The sequence below is a fragment of the Pochonia chlamydosporia genome, chromosome 1, assembly GCF_001653235.2.
Source record: "Pochonia chlamydosporia 170 chromosome 1, whole genome shotgun sequence".
Taxonomy (NCBI): Eukaryota; Fungi; Ascomycota; class Sordariomycetes; order Hypocreales; family Clavicipitaceae; genus Pochonia; species Pochonia chlamydosporia.
The window spans coordinates 8194679-8208657 of record NC_035790.1 but is presented as its reverse complement, the minus strand read 5'-3'; the positions used below and the strand labels follow the sequence as shown (position 1 = coordinate 8208657).

At 48.5% G+C, this 13979-nt stretch overlaps 3 protein-coding genes across 3 annotated transcripts; all 3 read right to left on the bottom strand.

The window, feature by feature from the left end:
- Nucleotides 1–514: 514 nt before the first annotated feature.
- Nucleotides 515–2216, bottom strand: VFPPC_02165 (peptidase-like protein; the record flags this gene model as incomplete). Its single annotated transcript, XM_018281861.1, has 4 exons — nucleotides 515–854; nucleotides 920–1119; nucleotides 1185–2010; nucleotides 2113–2216. 4 exons carry the CDS (start codon nucleotides 2214–2216, stop codon nucleotides 515–517), a joined length of 1470 nt encoding a protein of 489 aa, XP_018138966.1.
- A 2399-nt stretch (nucleotides 2217–4615) lies between these two features.
- On the bottom strand, nucleotides 4616–7538 carry VFPPC_02164 (SET domain-containing protein 5; the record flags this gene model as incomplete). Its single annotated transcript, XM_018281860.1, has 4 exons — nucleotides 4616–5851; nucleotides 5916–6074; nucleotides 6158–6796; nucleotides 6864–7538. 4 exons carry the CDS (start codon nucleotides 7536–7538, stop codon nucleotides 4616–4618), a joined length of 2709 nt encoding a protein of 902 aa, XP_018138965.1.
- A 797-nt stretch (nucleotides 7539–8335) lies between these two features.
- VFPPC_18156 (AAA family ATPase) lies at nucleotides 8336–10849 on the bottom strand (the record flags this gene model as incomplete). Its single annotated transcript, XM_022429810.1, has 4 exons — nucleotides 8336–9385; nucleotides 9450–9833; nucleotides 9895–10679; nucleotides 10738–10849. 4 exons carry the CDS (start codon nucleotides 10847–10849, stop codon nucleotides 8336–8338), a joined length of 2331 nt encoding a protein of 776 aa, XP_022286043.1.
- Nucleotides 10850–13979: the final 3130 nt, after the last annotated feature.

Genomic DNA, 13979 nt, shown 5'->3' with positions numbered 1-13979 from the left:
GATGCGGATGGTGAAGGGTGTCAGAGCGAGGATATTGGTGATGAGGAAGAAGAAAAGGTTCCTGGAAGCGATGCGAAGAAGGGGTCTGGGTGGATAATGGTGGCGCTGAGTCGAGAGACAAAGTCAAACTGAAATGAGACGAGGTGGAAGCAAAGTGGGATGCTTTTGGAAACTCAAACCACCAGACCGCAACCAAACTTTTTTGCGGTGCTGACTTCGGTTGCCCCGCGGCGGTGCGGGCTGCAGATCCCGGGTGCCGAAGCTATCCGCTAATAAACCTGCTCCGTGAGTAGCCAGGTGTCCAGGTGGGCGCAATAACGCTTCGTTCCTGAGTCTCAAAAGGGGCTAGCGTGACGGGAACGGCCGATGCGATGACAAGAGGAAGGCGCGAACACTTGCCATTGACATTATTGACGACTCGACTTTTAACTACTCACTAGGGAAAGCGGGGAGTAACATCAAATCGCAATATATAACAATTTAGAGCGATATATCTTATCTCCTCAATCTATGCCTAATACACATTATCGCCTGAACCGCAGTTGTGCGTCTTTTCAACCGCCTCAGCGGTGTCCGCCCAGATGTCAAATGCCCTCCTCACACCCCGTCTACTTCTCGGGTTAATGGTAGTCTTAGTCCTGGGCGGAACGCCATCCAAGCTGAGCGCGAATGTGGCAGCCGCCCTCGCCGCAGCCTTGGTATTGACAGTCAAAGCATCCCAATTGATGTTGGTGAAGTCATCACATTTGCGGTGGTAGCACGGGTCAGTGGTGGCGGACGCGCCAGTGAAGAGTCCCGACGACGGAATTCCCAGGTTAAGAAAAGCGACGTAGTCGGATGAAGTGCCGAATTTACTGTGTACCAGGTATTAGCAAATGTTGTTCTGTTATTAGACGCCCGCGGACTCTTTTTCACGTACGAATAAGCAGCCGGCTTGCCTTGAGCCGACAAATAGTCAAACAAAAGCTTTGCACCGACTTTGTGACCATCATTGTTGCTGTAAACGGTGTACTCGGGATAGATGGATCCTATCATATCATAGTTGAAGTAGAAGCGGATCTTGTCTGCTTCAGCCTCGGAAAGCTTGGAGCCATAGTACAATGATCCGACCAAGCCACTCTATACAAATCGAGTCAGTATGGTGGTCGGCGCCTTTTGCAGAGGGTAAAGGGGGGAGATAGAACCTCTTCAGCGCCCCAAAATCCAAATCTCACTGTATTTTTGATCCCGCTATGTTGAATCAGTGCCTCAATAATCTCAAGCAAGGCAGCAGAACCACTGCCATCGTCATTTACTCCGGGGCCTGCTTGCACGCCGTCCAGATGGGCACCCAACATAACTACGTTGTTCTTGTCGCCTGCCTTTGTCTCCGAGATGATGTTCCATGTTTCGCGGGTCTCGGTGATGGAATCAACTATCAGGGTGACACTGAGTTTCTCACCTGCAACAACGCGCTTAGACCAAGCTTCACCGTCTTCAAGAGGAATAAGCCCAGAGGGAATTAGCTTGCCGACGTTCTGGGCTTGCAGTGTAGCACCGTTGTATTTCGGCCCGGGGGTATTGTTGTAGAAGATTATGGCTTTCGCCCCGGCAGCTTTTGCCAAGATGGTCATGTCGGCGAATGTACAGCCTCCTCGCTTCATTAGTGCAATCTTTCCCTTGGCATCAATGTTTTTCCATTGATCCTCAAAGCATCCGGAACCACGGCCTTCCTCATAGGGGACATTGACGAGCTCGCCGGAAATACCTCCAGGTAGGGGAGTGGCAGGATTGTAAAAGAGAGAGACGACAAATACATCCTTTCCATCCGGGCCCTTGACTTCAATCTTTCTCGTTTGATCGAAGAGATGGGTGAACGGCTGGACATAGGTGTCGAGCTTATTGCCAAAGCGCTTGACTAGCCTTTCGAGGACAAAGTCCATGGACGCCTTGTAGCCAGGCAGGCCGAATGCCCTGTTTCCGCCATTGTCTTTGGCGATTTTGTTGAAATTCCACAACACATTGGATAACCTGTGTGATTGCGAGTTAGAACCCCGTTGAGGTTGGGATGTGGGATTGGTGTGCTATTGGCCCAGACAGCAGGACGAAGCCAAGCCAAAGTGATGAACTTACCGATCCTTTTGAATCTTAGCTTCCACTTTATCCGGGGTGAGAAGCTCTGTTGCGGCAGCTGAGGCCAGCAAACTGGCAATAAAACCAGCAGAGAACAACTTCATCTTGCAGTGTAATCTCAGTGTAAGATGGGAAAGTTAACCACAGCCAAGAGGACAATGCAAAAACAAAACCAGGAGGATTCAGCCAGCACGGACTCACCTCTCATATTTAACTACTTTCATACTTTGCCATTTCAAGACTCAATTGCAACATCAACTCTCCCCTAAACTAAACGCCATATCGCGTCGTCAACGCCAAGACAGTCCGCCCCGCAGAGATAGTACTTGGCTTAAAGCGCAGTTTAAGCTTGAATTTGTAACTGCCTAATTTGGAAACGCTGCGGAACATCTGAATCATTGAAACGGGCCTCCACCAACCAGCGAGGCTGTGTTTGCTCTGTTCGCACAAGTCGCTAGGTGAGCCCGGTTGCTGTGATTCTCGAAGGAACTTTGTAATATTGGCTTCTGCGGTTGTGCATTGTCCGGTGACTGGTCTGTGGAACTTGCCCAGGCGGATGTTTGCCTTTAGTGCGGTGAGGGGAAAGGAAGGTCGTACATGTTGGTGAGAAGCTGACTATGTTGCAGGTGTGTCTGAGAGATTTATGTTGGCTGGACCGATAGTTACAGTTCGCGCTGCTACCCAACGTTTTCTCGGAATGTACGGGGTATTCGAGGTGATTTCGACCACGGACATGTCAATTATACGACACGACTTAACTCTTAATCTCGAGTGGGCTGTATTTAGTGGCCAAGATGACTATTTTCCGGCACCTCCGCGGTACAAAGGTAAAGCTGTCTTAGTTTGTGGGTTTAGTCCTATCGTCGGCAATGGCCGTCTTCTGCTGTAACCTTGTGTTGGTACTTTAGATCCAACATCGGTAACCGACAAATCTTGGAACTGCCATGGACCCATGGAGCTGTCTAAGTCGTTGTTAGTTGCCATCCCAGTCTTGGCATGCGGGGAGGTTGCACAAACGAACCCAGGGCTATGTGCTCCGGAGTATGAGAAGAATTGCGCAATGTGGAGAGTTGATCAACGAGTCAACAAATACGACGAGGGCCGACCAATTGTTCCACGGTTCTTCTTCAGCCCATCACAAACAAGGAAGCTGTTCGGGATTGGAAATGTTCTGGGCTTGCGGAAGGTGGAATCCCGTGCGCTTTTAGCCGTCCTTTTTGGGTTAGGACTTATGCGGTTGTGTAATTATCGGCGGGTATAACCAAGATTGGCTCTTGGCATTGAGATAACGGATCAACGGTTGGCTGTTCAATACAATTCCATGGAAAATAATGGGATGTCTTGGCTGGTGTAGGATTGGGCTGGGGAGGTTGACACGATTCATCTACATGTAACAAGACACAATCTGTCGTTGTTGGACTCATCACAAACATAAGCATCCTGCAGTTTATACAGCACATTGTGACAGGTCTGCGTACTGTGTACAATATGCCGCATTAAATCTGAAGGTAGGTCTGATATGCCTTCCGTATTCGTGTTTGCTAGCGACTTTCCAATCTCAGAAATTGTCTTGATCCAACTGTGTACGCATCTCTCTCTGCAAAAGCTGACATGTCGCTTCTCGAAAAGATCTTTCTGACGCGGGTCATTCTCCGAGGTTAAGTGCACAATGAGACGAGATGATTCGTCTTGTCTCATATTCCGTCTGCATCAAGCATCGGCCGCTCTCAGACATGTCTTGCTGCCTGTAGCGTTGCCATGCATTGTGCCTCATTGCATGTTCATGCATGTTGATTACAATCTGCATGGCACATTGAGTTGTCAAGCCATCCACTAGATTGTGCCAAATACATGACTCACATTATGTTGCAAAAGCCAACCAATTTCGCAATACAGAAACAGGCGTTTCTCCATCGAGCGAAGTGCCGCTGGTTGTTATGTATTCCGTAGTACCGGACCGCCTCATAAAGTCCTCTAACTGTATGTCTCATCACAATCCGACAAGTATGGATGAATGTCTTCAAATGCCACAGGAGGCACAGCAACGCTTGTTTCAGGCAGCTAAGGAGTTGACAAGTTACAGGACCCCGGGTGACAGCAATTACTCTTATCCATCGCTCGCACCAAACGACAACCATGCCTACAATACGGAGTATACTCTAAGAGAACTTCATCACTAACACGCGACCCGCCCGGCTGCCAATAGCGACCGTATAATCCGCCACAATTAAGGCTGAGGACTAACAGTCCGGAGGAAGCCAAAGCATACCGCTTCCATCTAATTAAAAGCACTAGAAGCAGCTTCACTAAACACCTCTTAGCGCACATCTAGAACTCATCAAGTTACTTTTATAGTATTTAATTAAACCTACTAACCTACGCCCGTAATAAATACAGTCTTCGGGATGCGAATATCATGGCCGCTTTGCTAGTGCCGACAATTTGTTGGACGGCTGTCCCATCAAGACATGTGCAAATTCGTTTCTTTGTCCGGAAAGGCAAGCTATCTGGATTGTTTCCTTTTCCACAGCCAGTCTTCAAATTCTTTCGGGTCAAGATTCCGTGGTATCTTCGCCGCTACTTGCTTCCACTTCATCGTGGTCCTGTACAGCATGTGAGTCGTAGGGTCTTCCGCATACCCCTTTAATCGGAGCGTGTCGGGACCGTCTTCTCCCTGAAGAACCAGCCACGCGGCCTTCGCTCTCTCCGCGAATACTTTGGCTCTAGCCTCATCTCCATTAGCAATCGCAATTTGAAGCGCATCATAGTAGACCCTTGGCACTCTCGCGTCAACTATGTCTTCTTCTCCTAACAGGCCCAACAGAGTATGCGCGTCACTGAGACATGCTAGTGGCGTGGAAACAATCCGTATGCCATCCCCGATCTGCTGGTCAAGTTTCGTTATTCTTCCAAGCCGGTTGTCGCTCTGTTGACGACAAGGCCCAGGCTGCAAACAAAGTTCGCAGGTACAAACAAACTCGAAGGCAGCCTTTAGTCGTGACTGTCTGGCGGCGTAGTTCTCTGATCCAGCAAGGTAAGATATCGTGATTTCCTCCCCTTCCTCTATATTTCTAATAGCATGAATGGTGATCTTACCGAGGTTGCTGTTCCATGTGTTCTGAGCGTTGTGCTTGCAGGAATGATTGATTCGGGATGCTTCCAGGAACAAGCCTCCTTCACTTGCGTCAGACCCCAGTGGAAGCGCATTCGTCCTGGAAATGCCCATTGCAATGCTATGTTCGCTGCCGTAAATATTATGTAAAGCAAAGGATTGCTCTCTTTCTTTCGCATTAAGCCCTCGGACATTCTGAGAAACGACAAGCTCGACAGCTTGAAAGCTGTACTCATCTCTCGGAACCCTGAAAATCGGGCTCTCCGCCAAGATACGGCTACCCTTGGCAATCTTCGTTGTAGCAACAAGACCCAATCCTTTTCCGGAGATGGCCCGGACTGCATATTGTTTTTCAACCGCTTCTGCTACCTTTTTGTCGCTCGAGAGGGCCAGTTCGGAGGCCCGTTTTGCCACATCTAGAGTGCCAGTCTGTAGAGCAACCTGTTTAGACTGCAAGTCGGCTTCCGGTGAGCATATCTCAAAGCTCTCGGCGGACGGCAATGGGAATTGGATATTGCCATCAAAATTGCTCAAACCCAGAACAGCCAGCCCTCGCAAATCAGGATCTTGGAGACATTTGCAGTCAGCCTTGTGGCCGCTCTTGCTCCAGCCAACACTCTGACAAGACTTTTGCCGACTGGGTTAGTACATGACTGCAATTATGTGTATGATAGACAGCTTGGAGACTTACTGCGTTGCAATACCAGGCAGCGAGGCATTTGCTACATCGTTTCAGAGACACTGACCTTGTACCGCACCCGTGGCAAGTCCTGGAGCCGTTGGCATCTGGTATGGACTGACGAACATGTTCTTTCAGAGCTAGCAGGCGGGCAAGTGGCATTGGAAATACCTGCAGTTGCGCAAATCGGACCGCTGTTAGTGAATTCGTGCAAGGGATTGATCCTTATAATCTGCCTGGCGCTTTTCTCATACCTTAAGAAGCCGGGGGTTCTCATGACGAATGCCAACTTCGCCGGAAACAAACAAATGGCGCGATGCCAAAAGAATGGCCACTGTGTGACCCTTCTGCGCCAACCCAAACACCAATTCTTCGCTCCCACGCTCTGTATGGAAGTACACAGGGAATTTCGTCCCATCAATATCTTTTACTTCCATCCATGAATGAGGGAGGCCTTTGACTTCCATAATCTCCCCTAAGATGCACCAAGCGTCTAGCGATGACGGGTTCAGCTTGTCGCCGGCTTTGTGGGAGGCTGTACCATTTTGCTTGTCGTTCGGGAGATCTTTGAAGCTGGGAAAGGTCTCACGGTCCGTAAATGCCTTTGGCTGGTTTGAAGGCTTCTTTTTCGTCTTTTTCGACTTCTTCTTCGTCGTCTTCCTCCGCCAGAGCCAGTCTTCAAATGCATTCAGATCAAGCCCAGCCGGTTTTTCGCCCACTGCGGTTTTCCACTTCATCGACATTCCATACAGCTCAAGGTACGACGGATCCCTAGACCACTGTCCATACTGAACCACCTCGGTGCTATCATCACCAGCCATCACCAGCCATGATGAAACCGCCCTCTCCGCGAAGATCTTTCCTCTTGCCAGGTCCCCGTGAGCAATGACAATCTGGGCAGCGTCAAGAAATGCTCGGCCCAGGCCCGTCGCCTGGCCCTTGCTCTTCGTAAAGTTGAACCTGCTGATCAACATACCGAAGGACCTGTAAGGGCGACTTTATGATCGCCTCCAGTCCACCTCGGCTGATGAGCTGGTCCAGCTTCAGAATCTCTTCCAGTCTTTGATCACTTTTACGGCTTAGTGCTGGATCTAAAGAGCACAGGCGGCAGCAACATGTAAAGTGAAATTTCTCCTGTAGAGCTGCTTGACGCTGCTCGCGGCTCTCAACGACACGAAGATAGAAAACGGTGATCTCTTCCCCCTCCGGGATATCTCTCAGCGCATGTACCGTATGGCACTTAATGTTCTCGTTCCAATTCTTCTGCGCGTTATTATCGCAGGCATGGTTTATACGACATGCATTGACAAAGATTCCTGCTTCGAGCCCATCAAGTCCGATTGGGAGGCCATTGGTTCGAATTATTCCCATGTACTGCTCGGAAGTAGTTTTGCCTTTGTGAATGTTTCGAAGCGATAGGAACGCTTGCAGCTGGACGTCATCGAGAGCATGGACTTGCTGGAGAACTGACTCAAACAGTTTTTTGCTTTCTGGCTGGTCACGAGGCACTCGGATTAATGGTCTCTCAGATAAGATCCGTGTACCTTTAGGAATAGTTTCAGTCGCAACAAGGCCCTTACCCTTACCGGGAACATCTTGAAGGGCGAAAACTGAGCTTTTCACTTTACTTTCCATTTCATCGTTTGTCTTCTCTTGCCAAACGTCAGCTTTGGGATAGATTGTTGGATACTGTGCTGGTTTGGGAGATATCTTACCAAGTCAAGTCGTTTTACAGAAAGTCTTGTCTTAAAAAGATTCAATGTTGAGTTTCAACGCAAAAAGAGCATCTGAATGACACCTAGGAGCGGGGGTTGGGAAGACATGCATTGCTACAGGCACCAACCGAAGCAACACCAATCGTCACACCGAAAATGACAAAACATCTCGTACTCTACGCCGCATATACTTGTCATATTTTAAGTGGACAGGTTTCTGCCAAGGCTAGGATGTTTCAGCTCGCCTCCAAAGCTGGGCGACTTTTCCTCCGGGACCTCATCATGACTTAACTCCTTGGCAAAGGCTTATACTCTTTCCTCTTCCCTCTTGCGGTAGTCGAGGTGAAACCTAAGCCAATACTTTTCACAATGAAGAAACAGGGCTTTCTCTTTTGAGGGAAATGCAGCTGGTTGTCATGTACCACTGCACAATGGTTTTCAACTGTAGTCTGGGAGGTGCTGATGCCCCCGTCAGGTTAGATATTTTCTTGCGAGAATCCTGCCTCTTAGAACTCGAAACTCTTCGTAACTGGTAGTTTGTTCAAACCGAAGCAGAAAAATGGCGAATACCCGGGCAATAATCGTGTCTTAATTGAAGACATGTTGGGATTCTTTTGTTTTGCTGATTAATTTTCCGTTGTTCCTGTGCAAGAATATATACTCATTTCCTTAAACCCACCCTCTGATCTGATCAAGTAGACGTTTCAAATTTTCCTCTCAACGCTCTTGAAAATGTCGTGCGACCACATCATCGGTCAGCCCGCCCTTCAACTCAGTAGCATATTGGTCAAACTTTTCCATCTCAAGAACCACCGTTTCTAGGTGCTCGTACCCCATGGCTTCTTGTTCAAACATGGCGAGCTGTCTTGCTGTTGATACAGCGTTGCGAATTTCCCGGCCGTTGAGCATCTTCTTGGCCAACTGGGGCAGCCTGTCCTTAATCTCGCTGGATCGGATTCCAAGCGACGCAGTTTGCGAGTTGGTCAATCCCTCAACATGTTCTACGAAAGTTGTCCAGATTTTTAACCGATCCTGCTCTGTCAGCGGCGGGTAATGAAGCGACAGCTGGATGCGTGACTTGAAGGCCGCATCAAAGGTACCAACACGGTTGCTCGTCAGGATCAGGATGCCATCGTAGTACTCGAGCACGCGAAGGAAGACAGAGACGAGGGCATTACGCTTGAAATCCTCGACTGACCGCTGCATGAGAAAGACATCAGCTTCATCCAAGAGCACAACACATCCCCATCTCTTGCCAAGTAGAAGCACAGTCTCGAGATATCTCTCCACTTCCTCAGGCTTGGTACCAACATCGCCACATGTCACACGATAGAGAGGCTTTCGAGCTATTTCGGCCACGCTCTCTGCGGTCAAAGTCTTGCCTGTCCCCGGGCCACCGTGAAGCAAGATGAACAAGCCATTGCCCTTGCCGCTTATAAGATCGGTGCTCTCCTCGGCCATGATTTGCTTGATAACGAGGGCTTTGATTAGCTTCTTTTTGTTCTCGGGGACTACAAGCCTCGTATATGCATCGTCGTTCCACCGCACGTGCCGTATGCGGCTGACATGGAGCGGGAACCATTCCTTCTTGTGCATATGGTACCCTGGGACTACTGCTGGCAGACAGAGGAGGACATCATCATTTGGCAGTGGTGCGTCCATCGTGGTTGCTTCGATTCCAAGATCGTCTTTATTGGGGACCCGGTCCGCCGGCGGGGGATGCATTTCCTTGTATGTGTTGTAGTCAACCATGTGACGAACATCTTGCTTCAAATGACATGGTCAGCTGGAGATTCATCAACAACAACGACAAGAGTGTGGGCCTGCTTACTGCATCGAGGTTGCAGTCGCTGTGGTAGGAGATGTAAGTTGGCCACCTGCACTCCCAAAACCTCTCTCCGCGATGTCGCAGTGTCTGGGCTACCTCAGGATCAGCGAAGCTGAGAGGAAGTATATCAAGGTCCTTGATGTCGAAAATCTCGTGACTGCCAAACTTGCACTTGAAGTTCCATAGTTCTGTATTCTTTTGGAAGGAGCCGTCATAGCTCCAGGATGTTCCGGTAATTCCTAGGCGTAGTTCTGGCGAGTTGTTGCCATTGGTACCTCTCACGTTCGTTCCCATGCTAAAGTTCTGCAACCAAGATGTTGCTTTGAAAGCTCGGTGGAACCGGGCATCGTCCCCGTCTCGCTTTGATAGTTGTATCTCTCCGGGGATCTGGCAGTCATTTAGTTTACCCCTTCGGCTCCATGTTGATTAGAGGAATTTCGTGACATACATAAAGGTATTGCAAATACTTGGTCATTGTTTGGCCGTCCTCTAAGAGTTGGTCGACAATCTGGTATTCGGAGCCCAAATGTTTGTCAAGATATGTCTGGAAGAGCAAAATGTACTGTAAGTGTTCCGGGTTTAACTCATCAAACCTTGTCTTCAGCTGATTTCTCTGGTAGTACCACCAAACGTAGGGGGCATTGAATTCTGTGAAAGGGGCGAACTTTGGAGGCAATGAGCTGTCAACTCCCACTGACCATAGCTCTTCCAAGGCGTGAAGAAGCGTGCTGGCGACGATGGACACCGACTCGCCCATTTGGAGACTCTCCAAGGCGCCGGCTTGGACTATTGGCGCGGTTTGTTGCCTGGTTTCGTCATCTTGATTCGTATTGCAGCAGGCGTAGTCCCTATACACAATGAAAGCTAGCCCCTTATGACGCTCCAAATGTAATTCTAGATTGTCCACAAGTCCGCTCCCTCTTAGGTGGATATCGCCGCTGGTGTTCCTTACTGGCCATGGCTCGCCTAAGAAGAGTTCTGTCGTAAGTTGTTCATGGCAACGAACTCTGTGCATGGTCTGGTACTCCGGGACCATTAATTGGTCTACGTTGGAGGACATTTGCAACAAGCGATCAGCTTCTTTGAGCCTCTGCATGATACCCTGCAGAGACGCCCTGATAACATTGTCGGTTTCTTCATGATCGAGATGAAGATTTTGGCAGAGTAGGCGTCGCCAGTCGACTTGGATTGGAAAGGCATCCCTGGCGTTCTCGGTAGTTCTTATGCGAGTAACTGCATTTCATTAGTTCTAGTTTGTAGAGTCATTGGGATGCTTTTCATAAGCTCATACCATCTGGTCCATCTGACCCATCGGAGCAGGAATCTTCCGAGGAACTGTCTACCGTTCGGGTGCGCTTCCTGGCAAAGCACTTTGCCCCTGATCCGCTTTGTTGATGATGCATCTTTGTAACTGAATTCTCGCGAGACACGATAGTCTGCTACAAGTTGGCATATTGCTGAGTTCAGCTACGGATACTTATCAAACAGCCACAAAATATTTGAGGCTGTGTACGACTCGTCCAGCCAATGGACTCTGCGTTTCCATATGCAGCCTCACTCTTCCGTCACGAATGTCATGTTACTTGGCTGTGTTTGTCCTGTGTTGTTTCGAGTCCCACTGTGGTTCATTATGTTAGCTAGCTGAAAGAGTCTTGGGTAACCCTAACACTTACGACGCTTTTTGGTGGAACTGTGTAACTCGTCCATCAGTTCGTCTATTTTGTGTATGGTGGCGAGATGCAAATCTGTGCCTGTCATCCCAAAATCTTCAAATTCCTTGTTACCTGCTTTCTTCGCCAAATCAAGCTCCTCACGAAGATCAGTCTCATCAGTCTTCTTTTTGCCTTCATTTGTTGTCGTTGTCCAGCGTCTTGCGCTTGTTCGTTCTTTGCCAGTTTAGCAATGTCTGAGTCCTCCCCAACAACAGATGATGGACTTGTCTTTCGTTTTCTTTGTCGTGCTGGTGGTTGCCTGTTCCCTGACTGGTTGCCATCCTGTGGATGTTCTTTGGCCAGTGATGTTTGTCTTGCCTTTCGTTTCTGCTGCAATTCTGGTTGTTTATCGTTGTGCGATTTTCCTCCGGAGCCCGAGGCCTTTGCACTCTTCGATTATTCAACAGGCTCTAGTGCTGCGTCGGATTGCGATGTTTTCTTCATTTCGCCAGAAATGAAAACCTGAAATACCCGGTTGCAGAACCATCTTGCTTCTCGCTGTCACAATAATCGTCCCCGAAATGAGAAAGATGTGCTGGTTCTCAAAAGTTTCCGAGTTCAGCACCTGCGACCCGTGCCTGACTGTACAGTCTGTGGTAAAAGGTATTTGCCCACAGCCAAGTATACACCAACACATCTTAATATACGTTAGCATACACTGAGATATGAGGTGCGTTTTATGAGTTTACATACTTTTGAAAACCCTCCTCCCCGCCCTGTATGTGGCCTAAGTTTAAACCCGTTGCGTCCCGACTGACCAGAAACCGTTTCTCTACTCATGGTTCACAAGCGACCGTTTGATTGTCATCATCCCTCTCTCCCCAGCTCTGTCTCCGACCTCACATGGTAGCAGTTGTCATCGCTTCGCTCTTGTGGTTGACGGGTGACCTGTACCACCCCGGTCGGCTCTCGCCGTCCCTGGACAACATTCTGAGACAAAACGTCGGTATGACGGCTGGCCGTTATGGCTACGATGTGGTTTAGTTGGTTGCGTTGCTGAACGTCGTTGCATTCTGGGTGTCTTGGTGCTCGTGGAGCAGTCTGCTGGTGTGCAATCTGATCCATTCGGCGCCTAAGGGCCCTGGCGCCGTGGATGGCGCTTCCTGAGTCGGCTGGCATTTGTGTGCTCGCTGCAGGAGGCGTCGCAGCGGGAGGCGCTGGAGGTGCCGGAGATTCCGGTTGGACATCTGGTGACACGTGAGGCATAGCGGCTTCATTGGCTTGGGTGTCAGAGTGTGCAGGGCCCAATCCCGAGACTGCGTCTAGAAAGACAGTCGTAACCACAGAGGTATCCGAGGCGGAGTCTTGTTCACAGTGCGTGCGAACCACCCTCAACGAAGTCAACGCAGCAGTTGCGGGTGACACCAAGGCAACCTGGATTTCGAGGTTGCTGAGACCAACCAAATGCTGCGCGCCGTTCATGTTCACATACCAATGTCAGTCTCGGCAGACTATCACCGACACTTGTTATGCTTTCGCCTGGCATTTCCGAAGGCGTGATTCATCCTTCTGTGACGTTGGATGAGGCTACACACGGCGCCACCGACCAATAAGCCAAATAAGGATTTTCCTTTGGAAGATTCGTCGCTCTCCATGTCAATAAAGACATGGTTGTCTCGGCCGCAGGAAGGTATTGGCGGAACCAGTTAGAGCATTGTTAAGACCTATTGGTCCCTTTATACCGGTGAACGTTAGAGGTACAGTGGGGTGACAAAAGTCACGATAATTAACGCGCCACCGCGTTACGCCACGTCACCTTCCGTCTGCACACTTCCTCTTCAAACCACTATAATTCTGCCAAAATTAATGTAATGTCTTCCAGACTTAAATATAGCCCTCACAAGAGGGCAAGAATTATATCTACATTTAAATCGGGAATAATAGGGCGAGAAATCGCTAAGAATAAAGGAGTTCCGCTTGCAACCGCGTATGGCATTTAATGCTGCTATTGCGACTAAATATTAGCACAATCTTTGCCGCGTTCTGGCCGGCCACTAATGTTCTTAGACCGCAATAAAAGACATATATTTTAATTAATTAGGGATAACCCTTTCATTAAGAATAATGATATCCTTTAGCAAGCTAGTCTTAGTTGCTCTATTAGGACATTAACCTGGTTCCTTATAAAAGAGAGTATTTAGCACAAGAAAGCTCTATAGTAACTAAAATTAACACTAGAGCTAGCCCTAGAAAGGCTAGAATTTGCACAAAAATACCTTTATAAGTTGCCCTTATTTTAGCGCAAATAGATCTTCTCAGATAAGACTACAATTAAACGTGGAAAGGGAGAGAGGCATCCATAGGCTTATTGCCGTAAAGTACATCTCAGAAGATCATCTATTCTAACTAATACTAATATCTATAGGGCAAATGGCTTCTACCACAGAATGTAAAGCCTTAAAATAAGCCCACAAGACATTCCCAGATATTCTAGGCCGGTTTTTTGTATAACAGAAAGACCTCTTTGTACCTAATGCTTAGGGACTTGGAATTAGCTCGTGGCGGCATTACCGGGCAACGTGTACTTAAATGCCTTTAATTTTAACTTCCTACAATTGCAGAACCCGGTTATAAATTTGCCTAGGATAATGCTTCCACGCATACATGCCAATTAGTACAGGAATAGTTAAGAAATTGGGCCAAAGAGAATAGGGTAGAATTGGTGGACTGGCCAGCATATTCGCCTAACCTTAATCTAATTGAAAATCTATGGAAGTTACTTAAAGAGGATATTGCAAAGCGTTATCTAGAACTAGCAGGAATAACCTCTAATAATCGCACAAAATAACGCCTCTGTAAGGCTGCAATTAAGTCTTGGGAG